At 30.3% G+C, this 22,006-nt stretch overlaps 1 protein-coding gene across 5 annotated transcripts in view; it reads right to left on the bottom strand.

Moving 5' to 3' along the window:
* LOC145268721 (band 3 anion transport protein-like) overlaps positions 1 to 22,006 on the bottom strand; it is a 971,550-nt gene that overhangs the window by 246,351 nt on the left and 703,193 nt on the right. For all 5 annotated transcript variants that reach the window (XM_080124275.1, XM_080124277.1, XM_080124273.1 and 2 more), the window contains 2 exons: positions 16,053 to 16,449; positions 2,901 to 3,003 (listed from right to left, as the gene is read on the bottom strand). In XM_080124275.1, the coding sequence (XP_079980401.1) occupies positions 2,901 to 3,003; positions 16,053 to 16,449 (500 nt within the window). The remainder of the gene's footprint in view (positions 1 to 2,900; positions 3,004 to 16,052; positions 16,450 to 22,006) is intronic.

Genomic DNA, 22,006 nt, shown 5'->3' with positions numbered 1-22,006 from the left:
TCAAACCATGAATGGAATACTGTTGTTATAATTTTCTCTATCTATCTATCTATCTTTCTATCCATCTATCTATCTATCTATCTATCTATCTATCTTCTATCTATCTATCTTCTATCTATCTATTTATCTATCTATCTTCTATCTATCTATCTATCTATCTATCTTCTATCTATCTATCTATCTATATCTTCTATCTATCTTCTTCTATCTATCTATATCTTCTATCTATCTTCTTCTATCTATCTATCTATCTATCTATCTATCTTTCTATCTATCTATCTATCTTGCTATCTATCTATCTTCTATCTATCTATCTATCTATCTATCTTCTTCTATCTATCTATCTATCTTCTTCTATCTTCTATCTATTTATCTATCTATCTATCTTCTTCTATCTATCTATCTATCTATCTATCTTCTTCTATCTATCTTCTCTTTCTTCTTCTTCTTCTTCTTCTTCTTCTTCTTCTTCTTCTTCTATCTATATATCTTCTATCTATCTATAGAAATAAAATGAACTCATTTTTTTCCTGCGTGAGTTTGACCTTAATAGGATTAAAGATCAAGACATTACATGCAAATGTAATGTGCACAAACTGCAGCACAGGATCTATGGTGTGCTATACGCCTATTATCCTTAACCGTACATCCCTAAAAAAATGTTCTTCAAGAGCAGCAAAATCCCATCTCTTCACAGTTGTGGATTGGTATAAAAAATAGCTTGTTTCATTTAATCCTGTTAAGACTCAGTTCCTGCCATTCAATCGTAGACGATTTTGTTTTCTTTCTGAAATTCTCATGAATGGCTCAGCTCTTGAGGAGAAATCGACTCTGAAACTTCTTGGTCTTTTTTTCTCATCAAAATCTTTCTTGGAGTTCATATATTAGATCCATTGCTCTTTCTGCTTCTTGGAAAATCGGTTTTCTCCATCGCTTTAAACACTTTCTCACACCTGCAACAATTCTCTATCTCTATGAATCTTCTAACAGACCATGCAGTGGAAGCATACTGGGCCCATTACCTGTTAAGTTTTGAGACATTTGTGTTGAACAAAGATGGCGGCGTAGTTCAGATCAGTAACCAAGATGGCGGCGAAGAATTAAATGCGGTCCATGACGTAGCAAATGGCAAACTGATTGAATCCAAAATTCGACGATTTTTTTATAATAATTTTGCAACGTTTTGATTGGTTTTTTTAGCACAGCCGTTGGTTATAAAAATGATTGGCGAATCCATTCGTCTCATACCCCCATTAGAAGTCAAAAACTTTTTACAGTTGTCACATTTGGGCTGGTGAATCGCTATCCTATTTGAAAGTTCTTGATAAGGCGCAGTAACATATTTGAAATTTCATTCTTCTCTGCAACCTCTATCTCACGGACGTGATGTTGCTAATCTCGGTCTTTTCTGTAAATACTATTATGACATATCTTCTTCAAAATTGTCTGGTCAATTTCCTGCTTTTGAATTTTCCAATACATCGGTAAACACTGTATGTTTTTCCAGCTGAATAAACATGTTACATTAAATAAAAACACTAAAAAAGTATCCAGTTTGGTAGAAAAGTATCTTATCGTTCCTTTGATAACATTTATTTGTTATGTATTTGTTTTTTGACAACTTTTTCGAATTTATGTGTACAGTAAAACAAACCCTGAATGTCTTTTGAAACTAAACGATTATATCAACCAGGCTATGTAACATCATGGTATTAAAAGACCCATTTAAATGTACCCTCCCAGCTCAAAGCCCTAACCCTAATTGACAATTAGACCTGCCAGACGGTTATAGCGGACGCCATATTGACCCCCTTAATGTAAGGGATGTGCCTATCGTTTGATCACCTTTAACACCCTAGGAGCTGAATCAGGACATAACAACAGTTCAATAAATTTTCCCAGGACGTTTCTTAACCAAGTAAATTTCCCCGGCAGACGATCACAACAACTAAGGTTGTGGAGTTAGAGTTGGAGGAATTCAGATTTTTTAATCACCAAGGAATCAACAGATGGAAGCTCTACAGAAGACTTTGTGGAATTTCGTCTGACGTTAAGCATCTATAGGAAGAAAGGTAAGAGTGTTTTATTTTTTTTATTATTACTAGTGGCGGGGAGGGGGGGCGCTCAGCTTTGCCTGGGTATAAAATACGCTTAAATATGATATTTTAATTTGTCCAGATTTCGCATATATTATTATAAAGTCATGATTTTAAAAGTAAAAAAAAAAAAAAAAAAAAAAAAAAGTATTTGGGTGCAAAACTGTAGCATTCAAAGCTAGTGACGTTACCACTGTACTAATGTGACACGCGTATGAACTAATTAAAAATTAAAAATAAACTTAAGATGAATGTACAAAATGTATTATGATTTTTTTTCAATTTTGACCCATTTTTGACCCCTATTTTAACCGGCTAAAGACCCATAAAAGAAGGGTCCATAAAACATCCAATCATTTGAGGCCTCTAGGGCCGCTCTGCAACTTTTAATTTCGGAGGAGATAGAGTTTGAAAATATGGAGACAGACTGACAGACATATATTCGTTTATATATTAGATTTAAATAATAAAACGAGTTCTTGTAGTGAATGTCTTACAAGAATAAACCACATATGGGAGCTCAGTCGAGAACTTTCCATGATAATAGCGTTCTCTACTCTGAACAATCATTCCCCAAGCTTTGTTTTATAATGTTATTTTTAATCATGGTATAACGCCATCGAATGTGGATAAGAACAAAAAAAAAAAAAACGAGGAAACAAAAAGACAAACAAACAGACTATTTATTCACCTCCACTGCAGAAGTTAGTGCGACAAATTTATCGTTCCATCGCATAAGTAAAGGTGACCAGAAAGATGCAAAGAGATGCAGATGAATACAAAAATGAAAGACGCGTATCTTACCTCGAAGACGATGGAGAATGCGAATGTTTCTTGCGATTTTCTTTATCTTCTTCTTCTTTTCTTTTAACCCAAACGTCGACGTCAGGCGTAGATTCCTCAGCACCTATTGTGGGAAATAGATAAATAAATATATTAAATGAAAACCCTATTTTGATAGCTCCATATAACAATTTTGTTTTCCTAATATATATATATATATATATATATATATATATATATATATATATATATATATATATATATATATATATACATTCTTTTCGGATATCTTCGGATTTTCCTTTTAATTAAGCACTCTGCTGGATTTCTTTTTAAAAAAAAAAACTAATCATGTTTTATTTTTTTATTACCATTTTATCTGTTTGGTTACATATGTTTCGGATGTTGGATCATGTTTACGATCCAACAGCCTCGTCAGACCTTACAGGCTGTTGGATCGTAAACATCCGAAATATATGTAACCAAACAGATAAAACGGTAATAAAAAAATAAAACATATATTTGCTCTGCAATGGTATTGAGCACTCTCCTCAGGTTTTTACTAATTACCAGTTTTACCATATATATATATATATATATATATATATATATATATATATATATATATATATATATATATATAAGTCTTGGAAGTTTTTTTTTAACGTTTAAAACTATATAAAAAACAACTTATTTAATTTTTATATTTTTTATCATTCGTTAGAAAGCTATTTAGTCAGTAAGTCATTCAATCACTTGCAATCAATGCATCAACTTGTTCTCTTGAATTCACTAATTTAAGGGATCATCAATTGTTTACCATAAAACACTATTTCGGGTATTATATATATATATATATATATATATATATATATATATATATATATATATATATATACGTTTTATTTTTTATTACCGTTTTATCTTTTTAGTTACACATGTTTCAGTTTCTGGACCATATCTACGATCCAGCAGCCTCGTCAGACCTTACAGTAAAAAAAGTTTGTTTTTATTCTGTAAGGTCTGACGAGGCTGCTGGATCGTAGATATGGTCCGGAAACCGAAACATGTGTAACTAAACAGATAAAACGGTAATAAAAAAATAAAACGCATATTTGCTCTGCAATAGTATTGAGCACTCTCTCCAGGTTTTTACTAATTACCATTTTTGCTATATATATATATATATATATCAATCAAGTTATAAGTATTCAAGACAGAAAACTGAGGTTATTAGAAGTGCTCAATAAAAGAAGAGCAAGATATATTTTACTTAATTGGAATGCGTATTGAGATGAGTATTATCTATTATTTTATTTATTGCAGACTATTATCCTCATCTTTTAGTTGTTGTTTCACGACGTTTCGGCCACGTGGCACAGTGAATAGAGATGTTGAATCTCTACGGTTCCAGGTGAGCATTGTCTGAAGATAACGGTATCAATCCTACCCAAAGCTGGCCAGAGGCTTAGTTTGCCAAAATGTGGTGAGCCGACAACAATTATGGAAGACAGTAATTGCTGAGAATGCAGTTAGGAGATTCGGAGTTCCTATCCCGTCGCGGTTACCACCTGACGAAGGCCAGAGGAATAGTTGTCCGAAACGTTGTGAAACAACAATTAAAAAAGATGGGGATAATAGTCCGCAATAAGTAAATTAATATTATATTTTTATTGATATAGACAAATTTACAAAATTGTGACACTGGACGTGCTAATGTTTCGGACTGATTGTTGGTTAAAAGCACAAACCCTCATCAGACAAAAAAAGTTGCTGGTTTTCTTCTGTCGAAGACAAATATTTTTTTTAAGTCGCCTGATGAGGGTTTGTGGTTTTAACAAACTCTCTGTTCGAAACATAAGCATGTCCAGTGTCGCAACCTTGTAAAATTGTCTATATCAATAAATATATATATATATATATATATATATATATATATATATATATATATATATATATATATATATATATATATATAATAATTTTTAATTCATCCAGCCTTGACAGACGTGTTTTTAAATATTCTCTCCAGTGCTTTTCTTTTAATGATTTGGAATTCATTCCACTTGCGTTTTTTTCCAAGGAACTCTGCCTTTTGGATTATTTTGAACCATTTGGAATTTACCCATTGGATTGAAATTTTAAATTCGACCGTTTTGGATTTTACCATTTTTGGATTTTTACCCTTCACCGGACTATCCATTCATGTGAAATCTTTTTATCATTTTTCTTTTGCCTCCTGTTCCCCTTACCTCACCCTTTTTTCTTTAACCAAGTAAGATATGTGACTTACTTGTAGTTTCATTAAATACTTTTATATGCAAAATCCGATCCTGCATTTTGCTAATTCCTGCCCTCTGATGAGAAGGAGAATATTTCTTCGAAACTCCGCGGATTAAGGACTATCCATTTATCTTGTGTTTCCTTTTTTAAAATTAAATATGTTTTTAACTCTTTTTCAAGATGTCTTTTAACATGTTTTATTAATCATTTGTTCATATATATATAACAAATAAACGACAAAAGTCTATATATATATATATAAAGATAAATGACAAAAGTATATTCCAAATTTCAAGATGTTGACCATCTTACCATTTATTCCTTCAAGTATGTTTGACACCTGTTTCGTAGTGCAAAAACATACATTCAATTACTATATCAATCAATGAATTAATTTCACCCTTAACTCATCAGAAGAAAAGGTACTTACCAATTTTAAAAGAAAATAAATGCATATGGGCATGATTACAAAATCCGAAAAATTGGGAGAGAAATTACCTTTTTCCTTTCATTACGCCATCAGCATATTGAAATTTGGAATATAGACTTTTGTCATTTATTTGTTATATGCTCTGTAATCATATTGAGCTTCATAAATTGAATGATAAGTATAAATAAAAGCTGAAATTTGAAGAAACATATTTCCATATATATATATATATATATATATATATATATATATATATATATATATATATATGCAGACATTGTTGAACAGCACAAAGTGTTTTCGCTTAATCATCTCTTTTTGTAATTTTTCCATTTTTCATATGAAATAACCCAAAAACTGCCAGAATACGACTGAAGAAAATCAGTTTAAAGTACTTGCAAAAAAACCCAAAAAACAGATAAACAAAAACGACTATGGAACTTTCTTACACAAATTCGACCATACGAAAAATGGAGAAATTACAAAAAAAGACGATTAAGCAAGAACACTCTATGCTGTTCAACATGCTGCCTAAATGAAAACATGCTGCCTAAATACACAGTATATATATAACAGAGTACGGATGCAGATGTCGAGCCCTATGGGAAAAAAAAGACTATAAAAAGTGGAGAGAGGATGTTAGAGATGTGGAGTACATTCGAGAGGATAGAGGAAGAAGCACGATCACGATTTATTTGGGAAAGTACCCGGAAATAAATGGCGTCACAACACAAAAAAGTGAGTTTAAGTTATTCTTAGTCTTGGTCTTCTTTGAGACATAGCCTGCACACAACGTGTGGGTCCCGTGTATAAATGTGAATAATGCTACATTAGTTACGTTGATGAACATGCACTTGTACTGGCCGTGATCATTGTCGGACTCATTGTGCTGGTCCAAAGTTGTTGTCTGATCTAGAAGAATGAGGAAATAAATGTCGTTGTTGCATCAAGAAGTGAGTTTGAGTTATTCTTTGTCTTTTGCGACATAGACTGCATACAACGCGTGGGTCCTGTGTTTAAATGAATGTATAATGGTACATATATATATATATAAAATATATTATCTCGGCAGCCGTATTAAACGCATATCTTATTTTTCTTTTATTAATATTATTGGAATTTTTTCCCCTTTTCCTTGTACATATTTGTGAATTATTCCACGGATTTATTCCACGGTTTTCGGCCTTTTGAATTATTTTGGACCATCTTCCAATTACGCGATTTCCTTGGATTTTACTTGTGCAAATGGAAATTTAATTAACTTTCTTAGATTTACTTTTTTGGATTTTACCGTCATTGGATAATTTACCTTTCACCAGACTATCCATTCACGTGAGATCACCTTTTTCTTCATCCTATTCCCTCTGCTTCACTTTTTGTTATCAAGTAAGATCTTTGACTTACTTGCAGTTTCATCAAATACTTTTGTATGCAAAATCCGATCCCGCATTTTGCTAATTCCTACTCTCTGATGAGAAGGAAAGTATTTCTTCGAAACTCCACGGATTAAGGACTATCCACTTATTAAGTGTTTCCTTTTCAGATTAAATATGTTTTTAACTCTTTTTCAAAGTGTTTTTTTAACATGTTGTATTAATTATTTGCTCATACATATATATATATATATATATATATATATATATATATATATATATTATATAAACAAAATTGTTATATATAACTGGCTAGGATTCTCAAATCACACAGACGTAGCTGGTAGCGCAACTCATAGCTTCTCTATATCTCATTCCCTATCTCAGTTGGTTACATTTCCGACACGTTTCCCAGACCAGCACGATCAACATGCCTCACTTCTAGATCTCTTTCTGACAACGGTTCCCAATGACTGTACAACAAATGCCCACAGCCCACTCGGGAATGCTGATCACGCTGTGATAATGGTAGAAATCAGCCTAAATTCTCGCCCTAAAACTGAAGACCCACTTCTCAAAACAACGAGGTATTACAAAAAGGCTGATTGGGAAGCCATCAGGGAGCTCATCAGAGATGCCCCATGGCAAAATATCTTTACTCTTCCAGCGGAACAGTGTGCAAATGAGACAACTGAATGGTTCAAAACTGCTATTGAAGCACATGTTCCCGCACGGAAATACTATAGCAAGCCCCACTCTCCCCAATGGTTTACTTCTGCTTGTGCAGCTGCCATTTGTTAAAGGCAGCATGCGTTCCGCAGATTCAACCGACATAAGTCCAGCTCAAATAAACAGAAGTTTATAGAAGCTAGAAATAATTGTAAGAGAGTGATAGACACAGCTAAGACAGATTACTCTGAAACCACCAGAAAGCGCATCGAAGCACAGAAATTAGGAACCCGGGATTTTTGGAAAATCTACAACAGCGTAGTTAATAATGGACAGTCAATTATTCCCCCACTAACAAACAATCATGAGGTTGCTTGCACGGCAACTGACAAGGCTAATCTGCTTGCCAGTCGGTTTGCCTCAAACTCCACACTGAACTCGGTACACCACTCACTCCCTGATTTTCCTCTGCGAACAGACACCACACTTGACGATTTGAAAATCACCCCTTCTCAGGTACATGCTATTATAAAAAACCTAGACACCTCAAAAGCATGTGGACCAGATCTCATCCCGGCTGTGCTATTAAAAAAATGCTCTGCCGAGGTTGCTCCAGTTCTGTCCAAACTTTACAATAAATGCCTTAACGAATCTTGTTTTCCCGACTGCTGGAAAACCGCCTCTGTGGTACCAGTCTTCAAGAATTCTGGTGAAAGAACTGACCCACTAAATTATCGCCCCATTAGCCTCCTCCCGCTTTTCGCCAAAATATTTGAGTCCTTAGTTAATCAAGCCCTAGTCCAGCACCTAACAGCTGCTAAACTCCTGACTGACAAACAATATGGATTCAGGCAAGCCCGTTCAACAGCAGATATCTTAACTGTAGTTTCTGAACGTATATACCGTTCATTGGATAAAACAGGGGAGGGTAGAGCGGTGGCCCTTGATATATTTAAGGCTTTTGACAGGGTATGGCACGATGGTCTTCTTAGGAAAATTAGATCATATGGAATCACTGGAAGAATTCATAATGTAATTAAATCCTTCTTAAGTAATAGAAAAATCAAAGTTGTCCTCGACGGACATACATCCAAACAATATGACATAAATGCGGGAGTACCTCAGGGGTCTATCCTTGGACCTCTATTATTCCTGATATTCATAAACGACCTCCCTGATAATATTGTTTCGGAGATGGGTATATTTGCCGATGACACCACTCTCTATAACAGATATGAGGGGAAAACAAATGAACACATATCCAAGGAAATGGCAGAAACACTAGAGGACGACCTCCAATCCGTAGTGGAATGGGGACAAAAATGGTTGGTCACATTCAATGCTGCTAAGACTAAGCTTGTTTCCTTCAATAACTACAAGAAACCTTCTCTACCACCAATAGCAATGGCCAAGAACACATTGCCTGAAAGTACTTCTTTTAGACTCCTCGGCCTAACGTTTACAGGGAATATGAACTGGAATAGATACATTGAGAGCATTGCCAAGGCTGCTGCAAGGAAGGTTGGCTCCCTCTACCGTGCTAGAAAACTACTTACGCCTGCCAGTATCCTATACCTCTATAAGGCAACCATTCGCCCATGTATGGAGTACTGTTGTCACATCTGGGCTGGTGCATCTGCTGCTTGTCTCTCGCTCTGGACAGGGTTAAAAAAAAAGTCGCCAACCTGATAGGTCCTGAACTGTCATCTAGGCTTCAGCCTCTGTCCCATCGACGAGATGTTGCATCCCTCTGCCTGTTCTACAAATACTTTAATGGTGAATGCTCTGACGAACTGCAAACACTTGTACCTCCCCGACGTAACTACCCCCGACAAACCCGACAAGCTACTAAGTCTCATCCCTTTACAGTAGAGATCCCTAGGTGCAAGAAAGCCTTTTACTCCAATAGTTTCTTCCCCAGAACTGCGGGTCTTTGGAACTCCCTTCCGGGATTCTGCTTTCCCAACTGCAATGATATGCAGAAGTTCAAGTGTAATGTTAACAAACATCTTTCTACTCTTCTCCCTTCATAATGACCCCGCTAATTAATTCCCTAATAGTAGCCCCCTGCTTCAAAGTGGCACTGTGCCTTGTTTGGGGTGAAAATTGAATAAAAAAAAAAAAAATATATATATATATATATATAGAATAAATATATATATAAATATATATATATATATTTATATAAGTTTTTTTAACCTTTTACAGTCACGCGTAACCATGAGTTGTCTGACTTGGACATTTGGAATATCACTATTTTTTATTTGGGAGTCATCACTTATCAAGGCCCCAAAGCCACTCAAGGATAAGGATTAATAAATGTTGGGTAAATGATGAGACAAACTGTGATGATCAATAATGGTGGAACTTATTTATTTTAGACTTCAAAATGATAATGTTATAGTCAGCTGGGAAGCAGCTTCACGGTATTGTGTTCCACAAACGAGTAATTCTTGGGAAAAAACTTTGTTCATGAAATTTTCATTTAGCTTTAGGCACAGATAGAGAGTGAGGGTAATTGTTGACAGTGGATGTAGCTAGACGAGTGTTCATTATGAAAGTTTTACAGGGATGGAAGATCATAGATTGAAGCTCAGTCGAGCACCTGCCATGAAAATAATGATAGACTAGAAATAGACTTGCAACGTCTCTTCTGTGAGAAGGAGTAGTTGTGAAAGGAGAATACATCATCCACTAGATATTTAAGTCGGTTTTGTACCCTGTCAAGGCAGGAAAATATATTCTTAGCAGCTCCTCCTCAGATGTGGCAACAGTACTCCTTCTGATGAAGTAATTGTCTTTTATACAGGTAGAGGACCATGTCAGGAGTGAGATACCTTATGGAGTGATAGAATGATCCAAACATTTTTCCTGCAATTTTAGCAACAGATCTGATGTAAGTTTTCCATTTCAGGTCAAAGAGTGAAGGTCAAGCCCAGAAGTTTGTTAAGGCAAGGTGCTTCCTCAATACGAGAGCTGTTCGTTTGTACAGGGGGGAGGGGCAAATGGGGATCAGAATGCTGGTGGTGAAAAGACACAAATTTGGTTTTGGGATCGTTATTTCTCTGTTTACACGCATCCCCGTCTTTACAGCATTGTCTCTATCGAACACGGACAAAAGCAAGCGTAAGAAACATGCTCTTAGCTAATCAATAATTACCTACATATGTTTCTTTTGACTTACACGGAAAAATTATTGATTGGTCGCTATACGATGTTTGATTAGCGATTGATTGTCGATCCGTAATTTTCTTAATATTTTCATGTTCATTCATATTACACTTCGCTGCGACATTTTTGCCTCGCTACCTCCTCTTTCTCATAAAAGAGACGTTGCGAGTCTGTCTCTGTTCTATTGTTATTTTCATCACAGATGCTTGGCTGAGCTTCAATCTATAGTCTCTCCCTGCAAAACATTTGCAACAAATACTCATCTAGTTATACCGCTCGAGTAGATATCTCACTGCTGATCCAATTCTCTATCTATATAAAAGCCAAGTCCGTCCAATATGGAGTACTAGCATTTCAGCCCGGCGTTGCTCGGGTGTTTGGAGGTGTATGTTGAGCAAAAAAAAAAAAAAAGAAAAAAAAAAGTGGTCAATTTTTTTAACGTTGACTCCTATTATGACCCCTTAACATTTATTATTTTCGGCTCAAGTCAAGTTATTAAGTTAGATCCATGTCCAAGGAACCTATATCTAAAATTTCAAGTGTTCAGACCCAAAATTGGCGGAGGAGTTTGGTAGAGTTCTCAAAGGTCAAATCGTTGAACTTTGACCTCTTCACAGCCAAATTTCTGGCCGAAAACGGATTACAAAGATTTTCCCAAATCTCAGTACTCTGTATGTAAAATTTCGAGTCTGTAGACTGAAAATTGATAGAGTTATTGCATAGGAAAATGTACACAGACGCATACACACAGACACGTTCACTTTTATATATATACTAGCGGGGGCTACCCGGCGTTACCCGGGTGTTTGTAGGTGTGTGTATGGGGGGGGTAAGTAATAACCCTGCTGTAATATTATAAAAAAAGACAATGTTAAAAAAATCGGAAAAACCAAAACCAAAACTGAAAAAAAAATGGCATAAATAAACCTGTCGGATCAAACCTGTGTGTATTTACTTTGTAGCTTAGTGGGGGGGGGGATGCCCTTTTCTCTTCCCTGCAACTTCTTTCCCACAGAAGAGACGTTGTGAACCTGTCTTTGTTTCATTATTATTTCCATGGGAAGTGCTCGCCTGAGCTTCAATCTCTGGTCCCCACTCGCCAATCTTTCACGAAAAACACCCGTCTAGCTTAAACCACTGTCAATAATTTTCCCCATTCTTTGACAGTGCCTAAACCGAAACGAAGATTCCACGAACAAAGCTTCTTTCTTAGAACTGCACACCTCTGGAACTCTCTTCCGTTTGCCTGCTTCCTAGCTGACTACAACTGGGTTGTCTTCAAGTCTAACATAAACAAATTCTTGATAAACCGCTCCCTTAAGTAATCCAATCTACCAAATTTCCGTTACTAACGATTACTACGATATTATCCCATTGATTACTGTACACTCAATAACCCTTATCCTCAAGTGGCCTCCGGGCCTTGATAAGTGGTGACTCCTATGTAAAAAAAAAAAAAAGTGGTGACTCCTATACCTAAAACTAAATAAAAGTTCCATGACAAAAGTTTATTTCCTAGAACTGTCGGTTTGCAAGACACAATACCATGGGGTTGTTTCCCATCTGACTATAACATGGTTATTTTAGAAATAAATTAAAATATTGTTGTGATGAGTTGATTCTGTGTTCAGTGTGGAAAAATCTATTTTAAAATATGCATGACAGACCACAAAAAAAAGGTTATTTCAAAGTTAAACATGACAGACTGATGAAAATACTATTTCCATTGTAAGAATGATAGACTGATCAAAATGTAATCAAATGTAGCTCAAGCATGTTAAACCGATGAAAACTCTATTTCAAACTTAAGCATGACAAACCAAAGAAAATGCTATTTCAAACTTGAGCATGACAGACCAAAGAAAACATTATTTAAAACAAGCATGACAGACCAAAGAAAATGCTATTTCAAACTTAAGCATGACAGACCAAAGAAAATGCTATTTCAAACTTGAGCATGACAGACCAAGGAAAACATTATTTCAAACTTAAGCATGACAGACCAAAGAAAATGCTATTTCAAACTTGAGCATGACAGACCAAGGAAAACATTATTTCAAACTTAAGCATGACAGACCAAAGAAAATGCTATTTCAAACTTGAGCATGACAGACCAAGGAAAACATTATTTCAAACTTAAGTATGACAGACTACAGAAAAACAATACTATTTAAAACTTCAGTATGATAAACCAAAGAAAAATACTCTTTAAAATTAAAGCATGACAGACCAAAGAAAATACTATTTCAAATTGTAGCATGACAGACCAAACAAAAAATACTCTTTAAAATTTAAGCATGACAAACCAAAGAAAATGATATTTCAAACTTGAGCATGACAGACCAAGGAAAACATTATTTCAAACTTAAGCATGACAGACCAAAGAAAATGCTATTTCAAACTTGAGCACGACAGACCAAAGAAAATACTATTTTAAATTTAAGCATGACAAGCCAAAGAAAAAATACTATTTAAAACTTAAGCATGACAGACTACAGAAAAACAATACTATTTAAAACTTCAGTATGATAAACCAAAGAAAAATACTTTAAAATTCAAGCATGACAGACAAAAGAAAATACTATTTCAAATTGTAGCATGACAGACCAAACAAAAAAATACTCTTTAAAATTTAAGCATGACAAACCAAAGAAAATGATATTTCAAATTTGAGCATGACAGACCAAAGAAAATGCTATTTCAAACTTAAGCATAACAGTGTTATAGAAATTCAGAACCACTTTCATTGTCTTCCCCAGAAAAGTTTTGTAGATATGATTTAAACTTAATCAAAATAGGATATACAAGGTGTCTTCAATAAGTTTCCAGATTTTTTTTTTTTGTGTTCGGTATGTAATTCTTTTCTTCTTCTTCTTTTTGGTGTTTAGGAGGAGGCAAAGCCTTGGGATAGAAGAGGAGAAAAATGTATGTCTTAATCCACTGATTCCGCATGTGTTAGGCTCTAGTTATGAGTGGGAATCAAAATAAGTGTCTTCTTAAATTGTGTGACCATATTTTTGCTTATATATATATATGCACGGATTTCCGAAACGATCGTACAGATAATTGACTTTGTTGTTGTTCCTTCTTATGAAACTGATTTTTAATTTAATTACATTTTGATTTTTAAATTTAAAAAATTTTTAAAACTTTTAAATTATAAATCACATTACTTAATATTGAATTAGCTCTAGGACATTTAACTATCGAGCTTATTATATATCTAAATTACAACGAGCACTTTCTATTTCCTGTATTTTAATTAAACTAGTAATTTCACTATTACATTAAAATACACTTAGCTCTTTAGACTATTATTCTAATCTCCTTTAAATTATATATATATATATATATATATATATATATATATATATATATATATATATATATATATATATATATACTTTCAATTTGTCTTTACATAAGCAGTAATGTGTTGCTACACAGTCATGAGCATGTTTCGGTCTTCTAGTATTTAGTAACTAGAGACCTCTTTAGGCAACAGCTCTTATATTCAAATGCGGAATTCTTAATCTTCTAATCTTTAGATTAAGAATTCCACTTTTGAATAAAAGCGTTGTTGCCTGAGGAAGTCTCTAGTTATTAAACACTAGAAGACCGAAACATGCTCATGACTGTGTAGCAACACATTACTGTTTATGTAAAGACAAATTGAAAGTGTAACTTGCTCTACGCCAGTATTGAGCACTCTTGTATTAACCTCGTTATATTTCACTGGTTACTTTACTTTTGAAAAATAGTAACCTCAAATTATATATATATATATATATATATATGCTCATGACTGTAAAAATGGAGGAAGTGAGAAAGCATGGCTGTGGAAATCCTTTTACCCGAATACGATGTCCAGCATGCTAAAAATATACCATTTGTTGTAAAAATCTAATGGATAAACACCTGAAGAAGTTGGTGGGGACAGGTTATTTTTACGGAAACATAAATCGTAAAATTGCCAACTCATTAATGAAACAGCTGTAATGGAAAAATCCAGGAAATAAACGAAGGTTATAAAAAAGAAAACGTGAGTCTTCTAATTTTCAACAAAACTTTGCACTATGAAAATTACAATTGAATTCACCAAAATGATCCAAGATGGTAAAATTAAAGTAAATTATAAATATTAAAGAATTAAAATTTATAAAATTATCTCAGCCAGATATAAAAGCTCTATAAAACCAAATAGGAAATAGAGCTTATAATATGAGCAAACAGTTAATAAAATATATAAATAAATATGTTTTTTAACTCATTTCAAAATGTTTTTTAACATATTTTATTAACTGTTTGCCCATATATATATATATATATATATATATATATATATATATATATATATATATATATATATATATATATATGCATATATATATATATATATATATATGCATATATATATATATATATATGTACATATATATATATATATATATATATGTATATATATATGTATATATATATATATATATATATGTACATATATATATATATATGTATATATATATGTATATATATATATATATGTAACAATTAAAAAAATTGGATTTAACATGAAAACCCCATCTATAAAAAATAGCATGGACCATAAACTGCAGAAGTTTCAGGAACTAACATACACACACACACACACATATATAAATATATATATATATATAGTAAGTAATTTATAAAATATATATGGCGACTAAGCTACACTGAACATTCTGCGTTTCATCCACTGTAGGATTCGTCAGGCTTATGCGCGAATTTTTTGGTTGCTTCTTGTTTTTATATATGTTGAGGATTTCTAGTTAGCCAATCAGCTTTCTAGTATCCACCGCGCCCCCTCCTATCAGCCATCGGTGGATACTAGAAAGCTGATTGGCTAACTAGAAATCCTCAACATATATAAAAACAAGAAGCAACCACAAAATTCGCGCATAAGCCTGACGAATCCTACAGTGGATGAAACGCAGAATATTCAGTGTAGCTTAGTCGCCATATATATTTTATAAATTACTAACTAGCTCTACCTACGTATTGAGCACTTTTGAAGTAAATACTTAAAGTTTACGCATAAATCTATACTTTCGTATATTAAATTTATGTGAGTAAATGAAGTAGTTATTGTTGCTTTTTTACTTTCACTAGATTTGCAATGTACTTTTCTTAATAGATGCGTATGAACCAGGTAAGAAAAATGTCTGAAACAAAGTCAAAATAAGATTAAAAAAAAAAAAAAAAATGTACCTAATTGAAAGTTGACTTTCAGCAAGGGCTGGCTACCACTGGTCATGTCCTCCATGTTTCCCTCAACAGACATTTTGCGGTGGGCTGCCTGCTCTGAGGTTCTCGGCGTCTCATCCATTTCAAACATGGACGTTGGTTCAGGCGATCCGGATGCTTGGCGTCGGAATTTTTGTGCGGCTACTGATTTGGATGATACATGCGAATCTGTCGAGGGCTGTCGCATCAGCAATGGCGATCCTTCTGACTCTGCTTGCAGCGATGCTACTTCCCCACTACGGTCACCTTCTCCGATGTAAAAGCCGACTTGGAGTTCAGGAATGTCAGTTACAGAACCCGGAATATCGACGCCGTACATATTAGAAGCCATATCAAAATCAGCGTCATCAGAATCAATGTCCTGAGGAAAAAGATGTTCAAAACGTTAATCAAAAAATGTCAAAACCTATTTGTAAAATCTCAAATTATAATAACATTCACTAAAAACTGATGCCAAAATCTATTTTTAAAGTGAAAAATAAAAAGTTGTAATCTATTTTGAGAATTTCAAAACTAATAAATAAGTTAAGAAATCTTCTATAATATAAATCTCAAACGTCTGTTAGTGTGTGTGTATGTTTGTATGTCTCACTAAAACTTTTGACACATGCGACAAACATTGACACAATTGTTATCGTTTGAAAGCACAGTCTCTCGGTCTTCAAATATCCAAAAATTGGCCAAAAATATTAATTCTTTTACCGCCAACTGGGCTGTTTTTTTTCAAGGAGGGGTTACTTTTTTCGTCGACATTTTTGCAAAGTCATCATACGCCTTGTAATGACTAAGCTTAATTTGAATGGCAGCGATGTCGTCTGTCACGGTGAGCACGGCAATTAAATCGTTTGCTTTTTTCACTCCCTTTTCCTATTAGCATTACAGATTCGAGCCTACCTGCCTACTTACTACTTTTTTTGTGCTTGCATGGGTACTCAGTGCTATTTACAATTTTTTTAGGGGGTTGGTTAATTTTTTTTCTGTTTAAAACAATTTTTTTAGGGTTTAGGGCTCCCTTGCTCAATAGCCTTACCATAAAACCTCTCCACACCCGGGCAACGTTGGGTACACTTGCTAGTAACAAATAAAATGTAAAACAACTAAAAATATTCAATGAAAAATGAGAAAAAATATGTGGAAATCTATTTTTAAAATGTTAAAAACTGATAACAGTAAATAAAAATATGTCGAAATCTATTTTTAAACTGTTAAAAACTGATAACAGTAAATAAAAATATGTCGAAATCTATTTTTAAAATGTTAAAAACTGATAACAGTAAATAAAAATATGTCGAAATCTATTTTTAAAATGTTAAAAACTGATAACAGTAAATAAAAAATGAAAAATAAAATGTCGAAATCTATTTTTAAAATGTTCAAAACTGAAAACAGCAAATAAAAAAATGAAATATAAAATGTCGAAATCTATTTTTAAAATGTTAAAAACTGATTACAGCAAATAAAAAACTGATAAATGAAATGTCGAAATCTTTGTTTAAAATGTTAAAAACTGATAACAGTAAATAAAAAAATGAAAAATAAAATGTCAAAATCTATTTTTAAAATATTAAAAACTGATAACAGCAAATAAAAAAATGAAATATAAAATGTCGAAATCTATTTTTAAACTGTTAAAAACTGATAAAAAAAAATAAATAAATGAAAAAAATGTTGAAATCTATTTTTAAAATATTAAAACCTGATAACAGTAAATAAAAAAAATGTCGAAATCTATTTTTTAAATGTTAAAAACTGATAAGAGTAATTAAAAAAATGGAAAATAAAATGTCCAAATCTATATTTAAAATTTTAAAAAATGATAACAGTAAATAAAAAATGTCGAAATCTATTTTTAAAATGCTAAAAACTAATAACAGTAAATAAACAATGAAAAATAAAATGTAAAAATCTATTTTTAAAATGCTAAAAACTGATAACAGTAAATAAACAATGAAAATAAATGTCGAAATCTATTTTTAAAATGAAAAAACTGATAACAGTAAATAAACAATGAAAAATACAATGTTAAAATCTATATTTAAAATATGAAAAACTGATAAAAGAAAATAAAAAAATGTCGAAATCTGTTTTTAAAATGTTAAAAACTGATAACAGTAAACAAAAAATAAAAAATAAAATGTCGAAATCTATTTTTTAAATTTTAAAAACTGATAACAGTAAATAAAAAAATGAAATATAAAATATCGAAATCTATTTTTAAAATGTTAAAAACTGATAACAGTAAATAAAAAATGTCGAAAACTATTTAAAATTTTTTTTTATTTTACTGATAACAGTAAAAAAATGAAAAATAAAATGTCCAAATCTATTTTTAAAATGTAAAAAAATATCGAAATCTCTTTTTAAAATGTTAAAAACTAATAACAGTAAATAAAAAATAAAACGCCGGAATCTATGTTTAAAATGGTAAAAACTGATAACAGTAAATAAAAATATGTCGAACTCTATTTTTAAACTGTTAAAAACTGATAACAGTAAATAAAAATATGTCGAAATCTATTTTTAAAATGTTAAAAACTCATAACAGTAAATAAAAATATGTCGAAATCTATTTTTAAAATGTTAAAAACTGATAACAGTAAATAAAAAATGAAAAATAAAATGTCGAAATCTATTTTTAAAATGTTCGAAACTGAAAATAAAAAAAATGAAACATAAAATGTCGAAATCTATTTTTAAAATGTTAAAAACTGATTACAGCAAATAAAAAAATGAAAAATAAAATGTCAAAATCTATTTTGAAAATATTAAAAACTGATAACAGCAAATAAAAAATGAAATATAAAATGTCGAAATCTATTTTTAAACTGTTAAAAACTGATAAAAATAAAGAAATAAATGAAAAATAAAATGTTGAAATCTATTTTTAAAATATTAAAAACTGATAACAGTAAATAAAAAAATGTCGAAATCTATATTTTAAATGTTAAAAACTGATAACAGTAATTAAAAAAATGAAAAATAAAATTTCCAAATCTATATTTAAAATGTTAAAAACTGATAACAGTAAATAAAAAATGTCGACATCTATTTTTTAAATACTAAAAACTGATAACAGTAAATAAACAATGAAAAAGGAAATGTCAAAATCTATATTTAAAATGTTAAAAACTGATAAAAGTAAATAAAAAAATGTCGAAATCTGTTTTTAAAATATTAAAAACTCATAACAGTAAAAAAAGAAAAGAAAATGTCGAAATCTATTTTTTAAATGTTAAAAACTGAAAACAGTAAATAAAAAACGAAATATAAAATGTCGAAATCTATTTTTAAAATGTATAAAACTGATAACAGTAAATAAAAAATGTCGAAAACTATTTTTAAAATATGAAAAACCGATAACAGTAATTAAAAAAATGAAATATAAAATGTCGAAATCTATTTTTAAAATGTTAAAAACTGATAACAGTACAAAGTGAAAAATAAAATGTCCAAATCTATTTTTAAAATGTAAAAAACTGATAAAAGTAAATAAAAAAATGTTGAAATTTGTTTTTAAAATGTTAAAAACTAATAACAGTAAATAAAAAATAAAATGTCGGAATCTATGTTTAAAATGTTAAAAACTGATAACAGTAAATAAAAATATGTCGAACTCTATTTTTAAACTGTTAAAAACTGATAACAGTAAATAAAAATATGTCGAAATCTATTTTTAAAATGTTAAAAACTGATAACAGTAAATAAAAAAATGAAAAAGAAATAGTCGAAATCTATTTTTAAAATGTTAAAAACTGCAAACAGCAAATAAAAAAATGAAATATAAAATGTCGAAATCTATTTTTAAAATGTTAAAAACTGATTACAGCAAATAAAAAAATAAAAAATGAAATGTCGAAATCTTTTTTTAAAATGTTAAAAACTGATAACAGTAAATAAAAAAATGAAATATAAAATGTCAAAATTTATTTTTAAAATATACAAAACTGATAACAGCAAATATAAAAATGAAATATAAAATGTCGAAATCTATTTTTAAACTGTTAAAAACTGATAAAAACAAATAAATAAATGAAAAAATGTTGAAATCTATTTTTAAAATATTAAAAACTGATAACAGTAAATAAAAAAAATGTCGAAATCTATTTTTAAAATGTTAAAAACTGATAACAGTAATTAAGAAACTGAAAAATAAAATGTCCAAATCTATATTTAAAATGTAAAAAACTGATAACAGTAAATAAAAAATGTCGAAATCTATTTTTAAAATGATAAAAACTGATAACAGTAAATAAACAATGAAAAATAAAATGTCAAAATCTATTTTTAAAATGCTAAAAACTGATAACAATAAATAAACAATGAAAAATAAAATGTCAAAGTCTATATTAAAAATGTTAAAAACTGATAAAAGTAAATAAAAAAATGTCGAAATCTGTTTTTAAAATGTTAAAAACTGATAACAGTAAATAAAAAAATAAAAATAAAATGTCGAAATCTATTTTTTTAATGTTAAAAACTGATAACAGTAAATAAAAAAATGAAATATAAAATGTCGAAATCTATTTTTAAAATGTTAAAAACTGATAACAGTAAATAGAAAATGACGAAAACTATTTTTAAAATGTTAAAAACCGATAACAGTAATTAAAAAAAATGAAATATAAAATGTCCAAATCTATTTTTAAAATGTAAAAAATGTCGAAATCTGTTTTTAAAATGTTAAAAACTAATAACAGTAAATAAAAAATAAAATGTCGGAATCTATGTTTAAAATGTTAAAAACTGATAACAGTAAATAAAAATATGTCGAAATCTATTTTTAAACTGTTAAAAACTGATAACAGTAAATAAAAATATGTCGAAATCTATTTTTAAAATGTTAAAAACTCATAACAGTAAATAAAAATATGTCGAATCTATTTTTAAAATGTTAAAAACTGATAACAGTAAATAAAAAAAATGAAAAATAAAATGTCGAAATTTATTTTTAAAATGTTCAAAACTGAAAACAGCAAATAAAAAAAATGAAACATAAAATGTCGAAATCTATTTTTAAAATGTTAAAAACTGATTACAGCAAATAAAAAAATGAAAAATAAAATGTCGAAGTCTATTTTTAAATGTTAAAAACTGATGACAGTAAATAAAAAAATGAAAAATAAAATGTCAAAATCTATTTTGAAAATATTAAAAACTGATAACAGCAAATAAAAAAATGAAATATAAAATGTCGAAATCTATTTTAAACTGTTAAAAACTGATAAAACAATAAATAAATGAAAAATAAAATGTTGAAATCTATTTTTTAAATATTAAAAACTGATAACAGTAAATAAAAAAATGTCGAAATCAATTTTTTAAATGTAAAAACCTGATAACAGTAATTAAAAAAATGAAAAGTAAAATGTCCAAATCTATATTTAAAATGTTAAAAACTGATAACAGTAAATAAAAAATGTCGAAATCTATTTTTTAAATGCTAAAAACTGATAACAGTAAATAAACAATGAAAAATAAAATGTCAAAATCTATTTTTAAAATGTTAAAAACTGATAAAAGTAATTAAAAAAATGTCGAAATCTGTTTTTAAAATGTTAATAACTGATAACAGTAACAAAAACAAAATGTCGAAATCTATTTTTAAAATGTTAAAAACTGATAACAGTAAACAAAAAATGTCGAAAACTATTTTTAAAATGTGAAAAACCGACAACAGTAATTAAAAAAATGAAATATAAACTGTCGAAATCTATTTTTAAAATGTTAAAAACTGATAACAGTAAATAAATGTAAAATAAAATGTCCAAATCTATATTTAAAATTTTAAAAACTGATAAAAACAAATAAATAAATGTCGAAATCTGTTTTTAAAATGTTAAAAACTAATAACAGTAAATAAAAAATAAAATGTCGGAATCTATGTTTAAAATGTTAAAAACTGATAACAGTAAATAAAA

The sequence above is a fragment of the Euprymna scolopes genome, chromosome 44 (genome assembly GCF_053919585.1).
Source record: "Euprymna scolopes isolate OS-2025 chromosome 44, ASM5391958v1, whole genome shotgun sequence".
Classification (NCBI taxonomy): Eukaryota; Metazoa; Mollusca; class Cephalopoda; order Sepiida; family Sepiolidae; genus Euprymna; species Euprymna scolopes.
The sequence above is the reverse complement of the archived record's forward strand: the minus strand, read 5'-3'. Positions and strand labels throughout refer to the sequence as shown.